Consider the following 19835-nt stretch of genomic DNA (forward strand, 5'->3'; position numbering starts at 1 on the left):
TTGAATTAGTTTTCTGAAATATACTCACGCAAGTTCCCTGTAATCACTTCACGTATGTCTATGAGACAGAATTCTGAATTTCACCACTTATTTTTATTCTTTCAGAATTGCCTAACAATAAACTCTGTATTTATTAAGTTCAGGTGGTGGTAATCAAGTCCCCTCATTGCATGTTTTGTTTTGGATCCCTTTTCTTTATTTGCTTTTAATTGTAAAAAAAATTAACTGAGGTCTTCCCACATGGGCTAGGTTCTTGCTAAAATGCGTCCTTCCACTGTGGTTATGTTAAGGCTGTGCCATTGTTCTCGCTGTAATATAGCCTATTCATAGAAGATAAGTAATATTGTTCATCATAGTAAATGAGAAATCTGGAATGCAGACATCTTTGTAATAGTGCATTGAAATGCATTAAATGTAATCTATATGATACTGTATTTTATCAGGCATATAAGCAACAGAATCAAAACATTGAAAAATATGTTGGAGGGGAAAAGTGGAATTTAGAAAGAAGGGACTTAAGTCTTTGCCTATCAACTCATCTTCTTTGCTATTATTCAACCAGTTTTTAGACTCCCACATCTTGAACATTTCTTCAGATACAGGAGAGGTCACAACTTCTCCTGAAATTTACTTTTGGAAGTCAAAAGTATCCCTCTCATTTTTCACTTCAGAAGTACCCTTAATTCTTCTCCCACCTCCCTCTCCCCCCAGGTCCTTAAAACGAACTTACGTGTATTACCCATGAAAAACAAAAATACATGGCCACACACAACCTTGTAAAAAATGCTTATAGTAACTTTTCTTGCAGTAACTTTAAACTGAAAATAATCCTAATGTCCATCCACAGATGAACAAACTATTTATCCATACAATGAAATACTATTCAATAAAATGAGTGAATTATTGATACATAGGACAACACTGATGAATATCAAAATAATTAGGCTGAATGAAAAGAAGTCAGGCAAAAAAAAAAACTTTATAGTTCCATTTTTATAGACTTCTACAACAAGCAAATAAATCTGTAGTGACGGAAGGGAAGTCAGTGATTGTGGATATGGATGGAGGTAGGTATTACAAAGGGACACAAAATTAAAGGGGTGACTGGTGATTTCACAGTGTTAAACTGTGTTAAAACTGTTTTAAAACTGATCAAACTGTACACTTTATGTGCAGTGTATTAGTTTTCTGTTGCTGCTTAATGAATTACCAGAAATTTAGCAGATTAAAACAACCACTATTATCTAACAGTTTCATAAGTCAGAAATCTGGCTGGGCATGTCTGTTTTTCTGCTTAGGGTGTCTCACAAGGCCAAAATCAGGGTGTAAACTGAATTATGTTCCTTTCTGGAGACTTTGGGGAGAAACATCAGCTTAATTTAAGCTCATTGAGGTTGTCAGAATCTATTTCCTGCCGTTATAGAGTTCAGGTTCCTGTTTTATTCCTGCCTGTCAGGTTGCTCTTAGCTCCTGGAGGCCACACTCAGGTCCTTTCAAGTGGCCCCCTCCCTCTTCAAGCTAGCCATGGCACAGTGAATCTCCTTCATGCTTTGAATCTGACTTCCTCTTCTGCTATCAGTTGGAAAAAACTCTGCTTTTAAAGGGCTCATGCGATTAGAGTAAGCCCACAACATTTAATCTCCCTATACTAAGTTAGCTGATGAATGGCTATAATTACATCTTCAAAATCTCTCTTAACATGCAATGTAACAATCATAGAAGTAGCACTAGGGGCAGATTTGGGGGCCATCGTAGAGTTCTGTCTACTACATGTAGTATATCAAGCCTCAGTTATACCTCATTAAAGTTTATATATTTTTTTCCTAAAAATAGGACAAAAGACCAAAAGTAATAGTAATGATAGTAATAATAAATACTTGCAAATGGATGATTGTGAGACTCAAATAGAATGCAGATTGATTATTCTCCTTGATTTGATTCAGCATAGCATTTCTGTGTCCAAGTCGGGATAACTAAAAGGTTAATAATATTTGTATTCTCTTTCACCTGTCAAGAGAGAAAACACTACAAAAGTGAGGATGTAACTAAGAATTGAATATGATAGAAGAGGTGATTTTGTAAGTTTCACAAGTTCTTGACTCAAAAGTGTGATTAATATTGTGACTCAATGTATGTTTATAAATATAAATTTAATATTGTGAAACCTCAATTTTTAATTAAATTCATATAATAGATGACTTAGTGTAGCTTTGTGCATTTTGTTGATCTTGTTATTAGTTAGACCAATCATAAAATTTTTGAGTTTACAGAAATCCTTACAGAATGTAGGGAATAGTGTTTCTGTAGCATGGGAGAGGTTTTATGTACTGATTGTTTACTTCACAGAAAAGATTTAATCAAGAATAATACATTTAATATTTTATTATAATAATTAATGGCAAAAGACTTTAGATATTAAAATCTTTGATAGATTAGATGAAACTTCAGAATAAAATGTGATTAGTCTTGCTTGGGTCATCAAATTATTAAAGTTTAGGGGCACCTGGGTGTCTCAGTTGAGCATCCAACTCTTGGTTTTGGCTCAGATCATGGTATCTTGGGTTGCAGGATGGAGGCTAGTGTCAGGCTCCATACTCAGCAGGGAGTCTGCTTAAAGATTTTCTCCCCCAACTTGCCCTCCAGTCACTTTCTCTCTCTCTAAAATAAATAAATCTTTAAAAAATTATCAGTGTATAATACCAGGTGTTAGCAGGGATGTCAGATTGCTGGAATTATGATAAATTGCTGGTGGGGGTATAAATTGGTTCAAACACTTTGGGAAACCATTTAGCGATACTTACTAAAGCTGTACATACATATGTGTATTTATACCACATATGTGATCCACCAGTTTACTGCCTCATCCTTTCACATTTAGTCCAGAAGAAACAGTAAAATCTCTTTAAAATTCTCTCAAATCGAATGTTTGTGATCTTTTACTCCTTAAGAAGAATCATGTGTTCTTCCTTGAATATCAAAAAGTTCAAAATCTACAATTTGATGGCATTTTTTATCTTGTGTTTCCATCACCATGTACATTTCAGTCAAGTTTCCTTATATTTCTTTCCTTATGCCTGACTTAACCTATCTTCTTACCATTTTATCCATTTTGGGCTTCAGTGCTATCCAACAGACCTTTCTGCAATAATGGTGTAATGTTCTGTAGCTGTGTTATCATATGTGGCTAGTGGATTGAAGAACTGATTTTTAAATTATTTATTTATTTTTAAATTAGCTACATGGGGTTAGCAGTGAAATATAGCACACAGGTCTATTATCACTATTGTCTTGCCTTAACCTCTTTAGCTTGTTTTGATTTCATTCTCTTTGATCACCCAATAATGTGTTTTATCCTGCTTTTAAACCTTAGTCATCCATATGTTCAATTTTAATACTTTTAAGTTTTTGGCATATATCATTGCTTCCTCATTATCTTGTAAGCTTTTGGGTGGTAAGGTATTTTACTTCTTTTGTATCTCTTTTGCCACCAAATTTTGATCATCATACATAATGTGGAAGTAATTATTTAAGGAGGTAGTCATCTGAGAATTGGGGAACTTCAAAATAACCACTGGAAAAATTTTAAGGTATTGTGAAATTTGGGAGACTGCTTTCTCAAGAATATAAAATGGATTTAAAAAAAATTTTTTAAGATTTTATTTATTTGACAGATACAGATCACAAGTAGGCAGAGAGGCAGGCAGATAGAGAGAGAGAGAGAGGAGGAAGCAGGCTCCCTGCTGAGCAGAGAGCCAGATGTGGGGCTCCATCCCAGTACCCTGGGATCATGACCTGAGCCGAAGGCAGAGGCTTTAACCCACTGAGCCATCCAGGTGCCCCTATAAAATGGATTTTTAAAATGCATTTTTAAAATGGATTTTATAGGAGAAGGAGAGAAAAAGTGAATTGGGGGAAATTGGAGGGGGAGACGAAGCATGAGAGACTGTGGATTCTGAGAAATAGGGTTTTGGAAGGGAGGGTGTGGGGGGATGCGTGAGCCTAGTGGTGGGTATTAAGGAGCGCACATATTGCAGGGAGCACTGGGTGTGGTCCATAAACAATCTTGGAACACTGAAAAAATAAAATAAAATTGAAAAAATAAATAGGGGCCCCTGGGTGGCTCAGTGGGTTAAAATAAAGCCTCTGCCTTTGGCTCAGGTTGTGATCTCAGGGTCCTGGGATCGAGCCCCGTGTCGGGCTCTCTGCTTGATGGAGAGCCTGCTTCCTCCTCTGGTCTCCCTCTGCCTGCCTCTCTGCCTATGTGTGATCTCTGTCTGTCAAATAAATAAATAAAATCTTTAAAATAAATAAAAATGGATTTTAAAATGCATTTTAAAACAGATTAAGAGAAGAAGAGTAGGTTAAAAATCTGGAAACCAGATAATCATAGCTCTGCTGCCAATTTTGTTGATAACTCAGACAAGTTTCTTAACTGTTTCAGGTAAATTTGTTCATCTACAAAAATGAAAGATGAATTACTTGGCTTCCAATATATGTTCCAGCTTATGAGTCTTAAAAATAGCTGGGTTTTCTGAATTGAAAACTATTAAGAGTGGGAATTAATGTTGGTACTAGTTTTATTTTGTATTTTTAAAAATGTTCAGGAAGAGAAGTAGATGTTGAAATGCCCAGGTTTGAAATGCCAAAACACTCCTTTCTGTAGTGAAATGCCAAGATAAAAAGTTATGTGAAGATCTCATGAGACTAACGAGTGGTCAGGAAAATAGCAAATCACCTTTTTCATAGCAAATAGTAAATGCAACTAAAGAAAAATTAAACTATATATGATTATTTTTTCCAAGTAATTAGTTGCAAATTCAGGAATGAAATTTAGGAGAAAATGTCAGCTTGTTATAATGAAGGAAGCAACTGAACTGGAAGTCTGAGTGAGAGGATTATCCCTCCAATGCCAGTAATTAGCTGTAGGACAGTATGTGGTAAAGTTTGAAAGCATATTTACTTTTGCATGCCATAGCATCGTCTCTTGACACCTTTAGGACCATAGCATAAACCAAAGAGAATGCCCATATTCTTCTCAAAAGACCTAGAAATAATTCCATTATGTTTCATCTGACTGTTTTTCTGAGTCAGCTGGCAAAAGTACAAGCTGCCTTTGTTTTCTGTTATCCTCTGAACTCACATCTTACACTGCTTTGAACAATTCTTCATTTGACCCATTTCTCCATCTTTCCCAAATCCTTCCACTGTGCTCCAGAGAGCTTCTGCTTCTGTGACTTGCAGACTTCCCAGTGTATAGTTATTTTTGTCCTCTTTTCCAAACTTAAACCTTCATTCTCCTTGCCTTAACTGATAACTAGCTAGTCCCTAAAATTAGTTTCATCCGTACCCTCTTGTGTGAGAGTGCTACCTGTATTCATAAATCCCACATATATTAAACTTGGAAAAGATGTGGGTCAGTATCTTCTTTGCTCTCTGATGTTGCTTCTGTATCGTTTTTCCCTCTTCAAAATGAATCAAAGAGGGGTGACTGTGTGGCTCATTCGGTTGAGCACCAAGTTTTGGCTTCCACTCAGGTCAGGATCTCATGGTTGTGAGATTGAATCCTAGGTGGGGCTCTGTGCTCAGAGCAGTCTGCTTGAGATATTTTCTCTCTACCCCCCCACTCTATCTCATTCACACACATTATCTTTAAATAAATCTTTGAAAAAATTAACCGTAGAGTACTGTCAATTCTCTCTCTTAGTGATTAATGTTGGTGAGAAATTACAATAGTAGTAATATTTACTGTGCACTGACCATGTAACAGGGACTCCCCTCTAAGCTTTCTTGAGATGTAAGTAATATATAACAATGTGATAATTTGAAATACATATATTGTGAAATGTTCACAATAGCACACCCTTCATGTCACATAATTACCATTTTTTGTTGTGAGCACATTTAAGATCTATTCTTTTAGCAGTTTTTAAGTATATAATACAATATTGTTAACTATAGTCATCCTGTAATTACACTCCCAGAACTTACTTGTCTTATGCTGTAAGTTTGTACCCTTTGACTAACATTTCCTCATTTCTCCCAACCCCCAGCCCCTAACAAGCACCATTCTGCTCTGTTTTCTATGAGTTCAGCTTTTTAATTTTTATTTTGTTTTTAGTTCATTTTTTTTAGATTTCACATATAAGTGAGATCATACTGTATTTTTCATTCTCTGACTTATTTTACTTCTTAGTATAATGCCCTCAGGGTTCAGCCATGTTGTTGTAAGTGGCAGGATGTCATTTTTTATGGCTGAATAAAATTTCATTGTATGTATTTACAACTTTTTTATCCATTCACCCCTAGTGGCCACTTTGGTTGTTTGCATGTCTTGGCTATTGTGAATAATGCTGCACTGAACATAGGGATGCAGATATATCTTCAATCTAGTGATTGCATTTTGGAGAATATATACCCAGAAGTGAGATTGCTGCATCATATTGTAATTGTATTTTTGATTTTTTTTTTTTTTTTGAGCAACTTCCATACTGGTTCTCATAGTGGCTGTGCCATTTTATAAACCCAGCAGCAATGCACAAGGTTTCCCTTTTCTTCTTATCCTCACCAGCACTTGTTATCTCTTGTATTTTAGTAATAGCCATTCAGACATAGGTGAGATGATACCTCATTATGATTTCGATCTGCATTTCCCTGAGATTAGTGATGTTGAGCATCTTTATGTACCCATTGGCCATTTGTACATTGTCTTAGAAAAATGTTTGTCTATTCATTCCTCTTCCTGTTTTTTAATTGGATTGTTAGTGGTTTTTGCTGTTGAGTTGTGTAAGCTCCTTATGTGTTTTGGATAGTAACCCCTTATCATTTAAATGGTTTGCAAATATTTTTTTTCCATTCTGTAGGTTGCCTCTTGATTTTGTTGATTTTTTCTTTATCTGTGCAGAAGCGTATTAGTTTGCTGTAGTCACACTTGTTTATTTTTGCTTTTGTTCCTTGTGTTCACGGTATCATATTCATAAACTCATTGCCAAGAACTATGTTAAGGAGATTTTTCCCTCTGTTTTCTTCTAAGAGTTTTATGGGTTTTGTTCTTACACTTAAACTTAACTTTAATACATTTTGAGTTAATTTTTGTGAGTGGTGTAAGATAGGGGTCCAGTTTCATTTTCTTGCATGTGAATATCCAGTTTTCCCAGCACTGTTTATTGAAAGGACTATCTTTTCCCTATTGAGAAAATTCTTGGCTTCCTTGTCAGGTATTAACTGACCACATATGCATTGTTTATTTCTTGTCTCTCACTTCTGTTCCATTGACCTTTGTGTTTATTTTCATGCCAGTACAATACTGTTTTAATTATTATAGCTTCCCAGTGTTGTTTAAAACCAGTAAATGTGATGCTTCCATCTTTTTTGTTCTTCAGTATTGCTTTGGTTCTTGGGGTCTTTTGTGGCTTCATACAAATATTAGGTTGCTTTTTCTATTCTTGTGAAAAATGCCATTAGAATTTTGATGGGGATTGCATTGAATCTGTAGTTTCCCATTTATTTGTGTCTTTAGTTTCTCTCATCAGTGTCTTATGATTTTCATCATACAGGTCTTTCACCTCCTTGGTTAAATTTATTCCTAAGAATTTTACTGTTTTTGATGCTATCATATATAGGGTTGTTTCCTTTATTTCTTTCTCAGATGGTTTGTTGTTTCTGTATAGAAATACAACTGATTTTTGGTGTATTAATTTGATTCTGCAACTTTATTGAATTTATTAGGTTTTTTTTTTAAGATTTTATTTATTTGAGAGAGAGAGCATGAAGGGGGGAGGAAGAAGCAGAATCCCCACTGAGTAGGGAGCCCCGGTGCTGGACTCAATCCCAGGACTCTGGGATCATGACCTGAGCCAAAGGCAGACGATTAACTAAGCCACCCAGGCACCCCAGCCTATAGTTTTCTTGTAGTCTATCTGGCTTTGATAAGGTTAATGCTGGCTTCATAACAGTTTGGGAGTATTATTGACTCTTCAATAGTTAGGAAGAGTTTAAGAAGGATTGGCTTTAATTCTTCTTTAAATGTTTGGTAGAGGAGCACCTCTGTGGCTTATTTGGTTGACTGACTGACTGACTGCCTTCCGCTCAGGTCATAATCCCAGAGCCCTGGGACCAAGTCCTGCATCAGGCTCCCTGCTCGTGGGGAGTCTGCTTCTCTCTCTGATCCTCTCCCCGCTCATGTTCTCTCTCTCTCTCTCTCAAATACATAAATAAAATCTTTTTAAAAAGTTTTTAAAAATCAATGTTTGGTAGAAATCACCAGTGAAACCATCTGATTCTGGGCTTTTCTTTTTTGGGAGGTTTTCGATTACTGATTTGATCTCCTTACTGGTTTGTTTGTATTTTCTGTTTCTTCCTAATAATGTCATAGGTTGTATATTTCTAGGCATTTACCCATTTTTTCTAGGTTATCTAATTTGTTGGTGTATAATTGTTCTTAGTAGCTGAATATGAAATTTGTATTTCTGGTATCAATTGTGATGTCTTCTCTTTCAGTTATGATTTTGTTTATTTGAGTCTTCTCTTTTTTCTTGGTTAGTCTAGCTAAAGTTTTCTCAGTTTTATCTTTTCAAAAACCAACTCATAATTTCGTTGTTGTTTTTTTTTTTTTCTGTTGTCTTTCCCTATTTCATTTATTTCTGTTCTAAGCTTTATTATTTTCTTCCTTCTCCTAACTTTGGGCTTAGCATGTTCTTTAATATCTTGAAGTATAAATTAAAGTTATTTATTTGAAATCTTTCTTTTTTCCTTAATGTAGGCATTTACCACTGTCAGATTCCCTCTTAGAACTGCTTTTGCTACATCCCATAAGTTTGATATGTCGTGTTTTCATTTTTGTCTCCAGATATTTTCTGATTTTCCTTTTGATTTCTTTTTTTAACCTGTTGGTTGTCCAGGAGTGCCAAGGACTTTTCTGAAAACTCTTAATGTAACAACCATTTTAACTTCCATAAAATACCCTTGAGTTAGGTGGTCTTATTCTCCCTACTTTAAGGTGAAGAAACTGAAATATAAGAGGTCTCATAGACAATAAATAATGGAGTTGAAAAAGCGTTAAAATAGTCTCATGTGTGGTAAAAATGAAAATGGAATCATTTTTTTAAATTTTTTTTAAAGATTTTTATTTATTTGACAGAGAGAGGAGGGAGAAAGGAAGAGAATAAGCACAGGCAGTGGAGAAGCAGGCTCCTGGTTCAGCAAGGAGCCCGATGTGGGGCTCGATCCCAGGACCCTGGGATCATGACCTGAGCCGAAGGCAGTGGCTTAACTGACTGAGCCACCCAGGTGCCCCGAAAATGGAATAATTTTATTGGAAGCAATTTGGAAATAAATATTTAAAAGTCTTGAATTTTTCATACTTCAAGAAAATAACCAGGAACTTGTATAAAGACTTATATAATGTAAGTTTATCAAGTATTATTATAATAAAAATTTAGAAGTAACCAAAATGTCCAGAATTAGGAGAATGTCAAATAAATTATGGCGTATTTTACAGAGTGTAATGTGGGTATTAGAAAGCCCACATATTTGTGAGGATATGGAAATACAAATTTATACAAAAATTTTGGAAGTTTTTCAAAAATTTTGAGGAAAATACCAACAGTTGGATACCAACAGATGATCTCCTGGGAATTGAATAGATGTTCTTGTACAGATTAGATTTGTTAAGATTGAAAGGAGTCAAAGAAGATTCTATCTAACTAGGCTATACTTTGATGGGGCTGTTAATTAATATAAGAAATAAAGAGCTAGGTTTTTGCTGGGGAAAAATAATGACTTTAGTTTGGGGCTTGTTATTTTAAGGTTTTATTCATGGGGATATCCAGAAAGAGATAGTCAGTATTTGGAATTATGTGTGTGGAGATAAACAAAGAAAACATGAAGGAAAGATAGTGGGGAAGGGGTAAAATTTTCCATATTTTGGGTTAAATCAAGTACAGAAGGAGTCTGTTGGTGGGCCTATTATCATCCATGATACATGACTGATGTGTTTCCTACTCTTTAAAAATAGGAAAAAACAGTGTTCATCTGTTTTGGTTTGTGAAAGAATCATTTTGTTTCTCCTCTTATGTGAAATTTTGCTCAGTCCATGAATAGTGAATTGTTAGAATGGTTTTTTAAAGTGCAAGTTGTATAAATACATCTTAATATGAAGAAACAGTAGAGTTTGATAAAACATGCATGTACACAAATAGATTCTGTTCCTAACCCGGCTTCTTGAACAAATTGCACCTCCTTAAGTGATATCTTTCGCTTGGCCTAGAATGGTTCTCAGCCTGGACCTATTTTTGGATGTTTATGAGTTTTCTATGTGAATTTTAAAATTTTAAGAATTCTTTATTTAAACATTTTTTAATATAGTTGACAGTGCTACATTAATTTCAGGTGTCAGCATTCAGTATCATTATACAGGTGTACAGCATTCAGTATACATTATGCTAACCTTACCACATATGGAGTTACTATCTGCCACTATACAATGCTATTACAATATCATTGACTGTATTCTCTATGCTGTACCTTTTATTCCCATGACTTATTCATTCCATAACCAGAAGCTTGTATCTCCCACTGTCCTTTATTCATTTTACCCGCCATCCCTCTTCCCTTAGGCAATCTTCAGTTCTCTGTATTTGTATGTCTGATTCTGCTTTTTGTTTGTTTATTCATTTGTTTTGTTATAAAACTTCTTTACTTTGAGGGGTGCCTGGGTGGCCAGTGAGTTAAAGCCTCTGCCTTCGGCTCAGGTCATGATCCCAGGGTCCTGGGATGGAGACCCGCATCTGGCTCTCTGCTCAGCAGGTAGCCTACTTCCTCCTCCTCTCTCTCTCTGCCTGACTCTCTGCCTACTTGTTATCTCTGTCTGTCAAATTAAAAAAAAAAAAAAATCTTTAAAAAAATTAAAAAATTTAAAAAAATTCTTTACTTTGAAAGGACTTAGTGAAAGCATATTCTGAATTGTTTAGTTGTCTACTTTATATGAATCCTGGGAAGTAATTTTAGTATCTCTGTTTATGATTGTGTTTATCATAACTTCAGTGCCAACTAGTACTACTTTAAATGTTTCAGTCTAAATGGTGATACTGCAGGGAAACACTTGCGCCTAAATGTTGTATTTGAACATAATAAAGCCCACTATTGTCAGTTAGGCAACAAATGAATAAAATTTCACAGTAGTTCAAATAAAGGAAAGGCTGTTACATAGCAGGATAGGCATGAACAAAATAAAGCAGATTTTTGGAGCAGTCAGTACAAGATTCATATGGCAAGCAATGATTGAGTTAAAGTGATTTTGTTATATTAAATAATGTTATTTTGAATTGTATTAGTTTTGTATTTTTGTATTTAATTTTAAATCTATTTTGGGTTTAGGGGCGCCTGGGTGGCTCAGGAGGTTGAGCAGCAAGGTCTGGATTTTGGCTCAGGTCATGATCTTTGGGTTGTAAGATTGAGCCTTGCGTTGGGCTCTGTGCTCAGTGCAGAGTCTGCTTCTTCAGCTCCCTCTCCTCCTCTCCCTGCTCACATACTCTTTCTCTCTCTCAAATAGATGAATGGAATCTTTTAAAAAATAAATAAACATGATGCCTTTAGCAATATTGTAGCTAATTTTATTTTTAATTTTACCATTCATATCAGGATTTAAAATTAAACCCATAAGCAATGTTTTTTGAATTAAAAACATTTATTAAAATGATAGCTGAATTATTTTATCTTAAGAAATAATTTAAAAATCCTCAGGGGATGTAGACTTCAGTTTGCATTCTCTCAATCTCTTGATGTTTGCTTCAGTAATTGGCAGTTTAATTGCTAAGAACTCAGGAAAATAGATGAAGAAGCCTAGGAATTTTTTAGCAAACAATTACTTTTATAACCACATGGGTAATATAATAGTTGGGAAATTTTTGTTTGCTGTATTTAGTCATGACCTAAGAAAATAGGTTAACAATTTTTAGAATTAGTTATTTTATGTCTTAGCACAATATACTTTAGCTTTTTTTTTATTATTAAATTAAAGATTTTTACCCTTAAATAGTCAAGTTAGTCAATGGTGGATCAAAAGATGCTAAAATATATGTTATTGGTTCATCCTGTGCAGTATTTTTTATTGTTTTTAAAGAGGAAATAGATCGTTTGCAGTATTTTATTTTTTTAACTTGATTTTATTTTTTCAGTGTTCCAAGATTGTTTATGCACCACACCCAGTGTTGATGCAATACGTGCCCTCCTTAATACCCACCACAAGGCTTACTGAACTCCCCACCCCTCCAAAACCCTCAGTTTGTTTCTCAGAGTCCACAGTCTCTCATGGTTCATCTCCCCCTCAGATTCCCCCCAACTCACTTCTCCTCCCCTCCCAGTGCCCTCCGTGTTATTGCTTATGCTCCACAAGCAAGTGAAGCCATATGATAATTGACTCTCTCTGCTTGACTTATTTCACTCAGCATAATCTCCTCCAGCCCCGTCCATGTTGATACAAAAGTTGGGTATTCATCCTTTCTGATGGAGGCATAATACTCAATAGTATATATGGACCATAACTTCTTTACCCATTCATTTGTTAAAGGGCAACTTGGCTCTTTCCACAGTGTGGTGACTGTGGCCATTGCTGCTATGAACATTGGCATACAGATAGCCCTTCTTTTTTTTTTTTTTTTTTTTAATTTTATTTTTCATAAACATATAATATCTTTTTATCCCCAGTTGTACAGGTCTGTGAATCGCCAGGTTTACACACTTCACAGCACTCACCATAGCACATACCCTCCCCAATGTCCATAATCCCACCCCCCCCACCCTCCCCCCATTAACCCTCAGTTTGTTTTGTGAGATTAAGAGTCACTTATGGTTTGTCTCCCTCCCAATCCCATCTTGTTTCATTTACTCTTCTCCTACCCCCTTAACCCCCCATGTTGCATCTCCTTTCCCTCACATCAGGGAGATCATATGATAGTTGTCTTTCTCCGATTGACTTATTTCGCTAAGCATGATACCCTCTAGTTCCATCCATGTCGTCGCAAATGGCAAGATTTCATTTCTTTTGATGGCTGCATAGTATTCCATTGTGTATATATACCACATCTTCTTTATCCATTCGTCTGTTGATGGACACAGATAGCCCTTCTTTTCACTACATCTGTATCTTTGGGGTAAAGACCCAGTAGTGCAAATGCAGGGTCATAGGGAAGCTCTGTTTTTAATTTCTTTTTTTTTAAAGATTTTATTTATTTATTTGACAGACAGAGATCATAAGTAGGCAGAGAGTCAGGCAGAGAGAGATGGAGAAGCAGGCTCCATGCTGAGCAGAGAGCCCGATGCGGGACTCGATCCCAGGACCCTGGGATCATGACCTGAGCCGAAGGCAGAGGCTTTAACTCACTGAGCCACCCAGGCGCCCTATTTTTAATTTCTTAAGGAACCTCCACACTGTTTTCCAAAGTGGCTGCACCAACTTGCATTCCCACCAACAGTGTGAAAGGGTTCCCCTTTTTCCACATCCTCTCTAACACTTGTTGTTTACTGTCTTGTTAATTTTGGCTGTTCTAACTGGTGTAAGGTGGTATTTCAATGTGGTTTTGATTTTAATCTCCCTGATGGCTAATGATGGTGAACATCTTTTCATGTGTCTGTTGGCCATTTGTATGTCATCTTTGAAGAAATGTCTGTTCATGTCTTCTGCCCATTTTTCTATGTGACTATCTCTTTTTTGGGTGTTGAGTTTGAGGAGTTCTTTATAGATACTGGATATTAGCCCTTTGTGTGTAGTGTCATTCATTTGTAGTAAAAATACTGAAATGAATTTGATTTTAGTTTTGCTTGCTAATCAAACCTTCTAGCATTGAGGATTTTTTTTCACCCTTTCCCAGTATGACAAAAGATCCTACATTAAAGATACTGTTATAAATTCTCTAAAACAGAAATTAGGCAGTTTTCTTAGGATTTAGGATATTAAGTTCTTAGGCTTTATTTTACTTTTGCCACCAAGATTTTGATAGTTGAGTTAGATAAGTGAGTTAGATAATGAGTTAGATAATAAGTTACCATTAAAATCACCAAGGAGTAAGACAGAAAAATATGAAAAAAATATAATACTGAAACTGAAGTAAAAGATGAGGAAGAGAGTTTTTCTCAACAAAATGAGATGAGGAAGAGGGTTTTTCTCAACAAAATGCTTTTGAATTTTACCTAAAGGCACTATTCTAATCACAACAAAAGCTATCCAACCTTTTTTGGATTAGGGTAATATTTTGAAACAACTTTCTTCATAACCATTATTTATCAGTGGGTGAGTATAGGCAGTCCTCATTTTGCATGGTAGTGTGGGACTAAAAAAGTGACCATACAAAATAAAACTGCATATAAGGATCTTAATCAGTGGGAAATATTACCATCGTTCTATGATCTTTAAAAAAATTTTGTCAAGATGTTAAAAACTCTCTTATAAATGTATATAGGGAAATGAAAATGTAAAACTATATTAATTTAATACAGTGTTCTATAAAACATTAAAAACAATTAGAATTAAAGTGTTTTATTTCTTTGTAAAAAACTTATAAAGAGTAGCTTGAACAGTACTTTGCCATCTCCTTGTAAGAATTAGAATAGCAGATCTAGCCAGAGTGAGCATCTTTTCTGTGCCTTGGCAAATTGTCCGTTTGGATCAGCTCCCAACATTTTACTTTTGCATTTTTAATGTTGGGAAATATTTCCAAGAGTTTCTTTAATGCAAAGTTTTTTGCTTGCATCACTTCCTAAGGGACATCATCTTTTTTGTCTCAGCCATTTTCCTTATTTATGTCAATAAGTTACTTTTGCTACATTCTTCTGACTGCAGATCTAGAGTCTCTCATAATGGGAACATTCCCACAATTAGCTGTTTCTTCTATTACTCCATTTACATTTAAATTCAGTTTCACTTCCAGCTTTATCATTTTTTCATTTCTTTGCTGTACTTTTATCTTTGTTGGCCAATTCCTTCTTTTCGTTACCCATTTTGTAAAATTTCAGATGGGTGTAGGAGGCAAGAAGGTAACCCAGAGCTACATGCTTTGCTGTCTTTAGACAGGTGAGTTGAATGACCAGTAACCAACCAACTTTGGAAGGAAATGATCAGTCACTGATCATGATATACATGTCTTATTAACATAGTGCTTTGTAGACTAAAGTGCTAACAAGGAAATTTATATTTGTGCAGTTGTAGTTAATATAGTGTGGTAAGTGAAATTGGAACCATGTTGTTGGAAACTGGTATTCTTGAACTAAACCTATGGTAGCTGAAATTTGTGCAGATGTGAGACCTGGGAAATAAGGGCTGCCCATAATTGGAAGAAAGTTGAACTATTTGATCAATTAAAGATATGGTCGATGTTGATAAGATTGGAGATATAGGACTGTTGGACTGTTTGATCTCTGAGCCATTGAACTTCAGCCTGATACATTTTATGTGAAAGTGTAAATTTGATCCTATTCTTCCAGCTTCTTTAATTCTCTTTAAGCGCTTCCTTAGAGAGGACCTTTCACACCATTTCTCAAAAAAAAATAAAATAAAATAAAATAAACAAAAAACAAAAACAAAACCAGGGGCACCTGGGTGGCTCAGTGAGTTAAAGCCTCTGCCTTCTGCTCGGGTCATGATCCCAGGGTCCTGGGATCGAGCCCTACATGGGGCTCTCTGCTCGCCAGGGAGCCTGCTTCCTCCTCTCTCCTCTCTCTCTGCCTGCCTCTCTGCCTGCTTGTGATTTCTGTCAAATAAATAAATAAAATCTTTAAAAAAAAAACAAAAAACAAACAAAATAACCCCTAGTTGTAGTAAGTAAAAACTGTGGTTTTAGGAGAATAATAGTGATAGTTCATTATGAAGCAACTGACATTGAAAGTTGTTTTTTTCATTTTTTATAGAATGTTAAAATTCTGATAATTGAAGGTGAAAAGGTGGTTAATAAATAAGTTTTGATTCATTTAGCCAGTAACTCCATTTTCATTGTCTTCCTACTAGCAAATATTTTATTATTAAATGTGAAAGATGAGGTCTTACTCTGTTTTGGGTTGAATTGAATAATGTTAATTTATTGTTTGATTTCCTACAGGTGACCTGGCACAGACGTTGATCTCAAGATGCCATTAGTGAAAAGAAACATCGATCCTAGGCACTTGTGCCACACAGCACTGCCTAGAGGCATTAAGAATGAACTAGAATGTGTAACCAATATTTCCTTGGCAAATATAATTAGACAACTAAGTAGCCTAAGTAAGTATTTTTATATCAGTGAAATACATTTCTTGCAAACCACAATGTTACACTAAAGAGTATAAGTACTAAGAAGATGTTCTTATGATTAATTTGGGAGGATGTTTCGTGAGAAGAATACAATGTTGTCTTAAAAATGTACCCATTTTAAGTTAATGAGTTTTAGAATCATTTTTTTTCTGCGTGTTTCCTCTGGTAAAGAGAAATAAGGACAGTTTTAGGAACAGGATCACATGATGGACAAGAATTACTGAAATTATATTTAAAATATGATTTGTTCTATGAAAGATAATGCCAGGGTTGTACTTTTGCTTGCTTATTATTATTGTTACTTTTTTAGAGGCTTCAACTATTCACTAGTATTTCTTTGTTTACATACATTTTATTAGCCTAAGGAAATATTTTTATATTATCAAATATCTAAAATTAAGAGGTGTGAGGTAGTCACTAAGAGAATCAGGTTAGTCGGGTGAGTTGTTTAAAGGACATTAGTAGTGTGACGTGCAGAACACTGTGAAGATAGCAAGTGAGCTTGGCTTCTCACAGATGAAAGGCAGGCACGTTGGCCCTATAGTAAAGGCAAATGGGAGGGACAGGTATTGGAGGAGACAGGCAGTGTGCTCCCATGATAAGACTGCAGAAGAGAATTGCTGAGTTAAGGAATTAAGTAAATTATTCAAAATTTAAAATCTAGAAAATTTAAAAAAGTAAATCCAATCAGTCTTTTGAAGTGATTGCTTAGATTTTTAATGAGACATTTATATTTCATTTTAAAGAAAAAACAAGATCTTCTTGGCCTTAAGTATATTCTCTAAGTGGTCCTAGATATATCTTAGCCCCACATGTATTGTCCTTACAGGCAAGATTGACTCTTTTCTTTTCCTTTTAACTTTTGTTCTTTCTTTTGAGTACCTAGCACAAGATAAAGAGAGGTTATTAATGTGTTTCAAGTGAGAACATTTGGACATACACATACATAGCTAGAGCAACATAAAAATTACTTTTGAATGCTTTTGGTGAAAGCACTAAATTTCTACATTGCCTGTGAAATAGTTTTAAAAATAAAAGGATATTTATTTGAATTTAAGTATATTCCTTGCCTTTTTCAGTGGGTATTTTTTCAAGTTAGTTATTGGCAGTGAGTCACTAACATACTATATTATTTACCTGTTTTTTTCCTTGGGGAAGTCAATATGGAATGTACTTTTGAGACAAATCAAAAGAAGAGTCCTAAGTATCATACTAATATATGATTAACCATATTTTTACAGATATTTGCTGACCTTTTTGATGACATAGTACTAATTGAATCTAACATAACTTCATATAAAATTTGTATTACTACATGTACATGAGTATATAGGTTAAATTAAAATACATATTAATAGCATAGAAATGACAATAAATCTTAGTTAAAATATTTCTTAAAGTGAATTTTGGATCTAATACAGGCATGTTGTTTTAGGTATATTCCCAATGTCAAATTTAGAGCTAATATAATGATTAAGAGTGTTAATTTGCTCTACCAACCCATATTTTATATGACCTAACAATGGAAACTTAAGGAATGTTCAAGTCTGGTATAATGCATGTAAGTGACATCTAACAGCAGGGATATGGTCATGTTGTAGCCAAACTCTGAAAAAGAAATACCTTGTAAAATATAGCTGGTGCTTCAGATTTGGAATCCGAGACTATTGTAGACATTTTCTAAGCGGTTTGTAGAGATTCAAAAACAAAAGAAACCCCATTAATACTGTAGCAAGGTGTAACAATAATTTACTGCCCTGGAATTAAACTCTCTGGCAGCTTTCCCACTGACATAGTTGGGAATCCGGAATCAAACCTAAAAAGCCCCTAGCTAGCGAAAATAAACAAGCCCATGCACTAAAAACTATGTACATAAAATACCCAACTGATCCTTCTCTCAGAGTCTCTTTACTTTTATTTTGATATTTCATACAGGTTTGATGATCTGATTTCCAAACATTTATGCTTCAGAACATTAAAAGAGGGAGGCGTTGAGGAGATAAAAATAGAAGCAGGTATTACCTAAGCCAGTCAAAAATAGTAGTTTACAGCAAAGGAAGAAGTGACATAGGGAAAAAGCAATATAAAAACCAGAAAGAGGCCATTTCATGTAAAAGCAGATAATCTTATGCATTTCAAGGCTGTTTTCTCACTGAGAACATTTTGATTTCATAATCAACTCATTACTGAGTCCTCAAGAAAAGGTTAAATTATGTTTAATTTTGTATTTCTACTTAAGACAGGGAAGCTTAAAATAGATTTTACATCAGTTTTTATCCAAAGTAGTTAAAATAAGTAATGCATTAAATAATCTCTGAATTACTTAGTGAACTTGGCTATCCAAAATGGTTCTAGGTAATTGAAATGTTGACTTTGGTGCCATCATTAGCACCAAAAGTGTTAAGAGAACACCAAAATAAAGGTCAATTGCAAGGGACATCCTCCTGTCTTCTTCCTCACAAAAAAATGTTTTTCCTAGTAGAACACAGTTCTGTTTTCTAATAGATAAAAACTGAAAACATAGAATTCACTTTCTATAAATTTATTCTGTTCTACCAACATTCTTTCCCATTTTATTGTTGTCTTATTTAATGATCATTGAGCCTCTAATTACCTGAGGGATCTTTTACCATTCTCTCTTCCCAAGGCCACCCTTCTGTTGAATACAGTCCATTCATGCTACCAAGATGAGCTGATAGAGCCTAAATTTGACAGATAGATAGCAAGGTAGGAGGGAGGATAAATAGATTGGCCTGATAACACTAATTAGAAACATAGACAATAGACAAATACCACTGAACACTTTGCTGTGTGATAAAGCTATGTGGTTCTTGTCTGAAAAGAGTATATACCCCATTTGAATTGAAGAGTCAAGTATGATTAATACTGAGATCATTCTGAATAGTGTGAGCATGTATATAATTAAAATCATGAGTTTTAGATTACAGGAACTGAGAAAAGATGAAAAACAAGGTGAAGTCATTACAAGAGGCTTGCTGAACAAAATGTGAATTGAATTGGGCCTTTAAGAAACAAAAGAATTTAGAAAATGGAGAGGAAATAGGAAGGAAGGCATTTTTATCTTGCAAGAAGAATAGCCAAATGAATAGAGTCAAAAATAAATACATAGTGGGGATTAAAGGGACAGATGGTATTGGATAAATATGGCAGACCCTGATTTTGGAAAACATAGAATGTTAGCTGAGAGGATTTTGATTTAGATTTTTAACATCATAGATGGTAAGACAGTAAGGAGACCAAGTAGGTTTTTGAAGGGTAATAAGTACAATATTTCTAATAATTCAAATTCAGATACATGCCCAATCAGTTTTACATTACAAACTTTATTCCTTTTACCTCAAAGAGAAAGAGGAGGTAGATTTGGAAAGTAAGAAGGGATATGAAAAGAGAACAGATGGGATGTTTATTTTATCCACTGAAGTACTTTAGTAGTTAAACCTCTAGTGAGGGGGAACATAGACTCTTTTAAAAAAAATTTTTGAGAAACTGTGGGTCCTCTCTCCAGAAAAATGCAAATACATTTAAAAACCTGTGTATA

At 34.8% G+C, this 19835-nt stretch overlaps 1 protein-coding gene across 1 annotated transcript in view; it reads left to right on the forward strand.

Moving 5' to 3' along the window:
* The window catches only part of LOC111158284 (WAS protein family member 1), a 60424-nt gene that overhangs the window by 27401 nt on the left and 13188 nt on the right, over window positions 1–19835 (forward strand). Inside the window, exon 2 of the mRNA XM_022520218.1 lies at window positions 16086–16246. Within this exon, the coding sequence (XP_022375926.1) occupies window positions 16114–16246 (133 nt within the window). The 5' untranslated portion in view covers window positions 16086–16113. The remainder of the gene's footprint in view (window positions 1–16085; window positions 16247–19835) is intronic.

Source organism: Enhydra lutris, unplaced genomic scaffold (genome assembly GCF_002288905.1).
Source record: "Enhydra lutris kenyoni isolate GAN:26980312 unplaced genomic scaffold, ASM228890v2 scaffoldscaffold58, whole genome shotgun sequence".
NCBI lineage: Eukaryota > Metazoa > Chordata > Mammalia > Carnivora > Mustelidae > Enhydra > Enhydra lutris.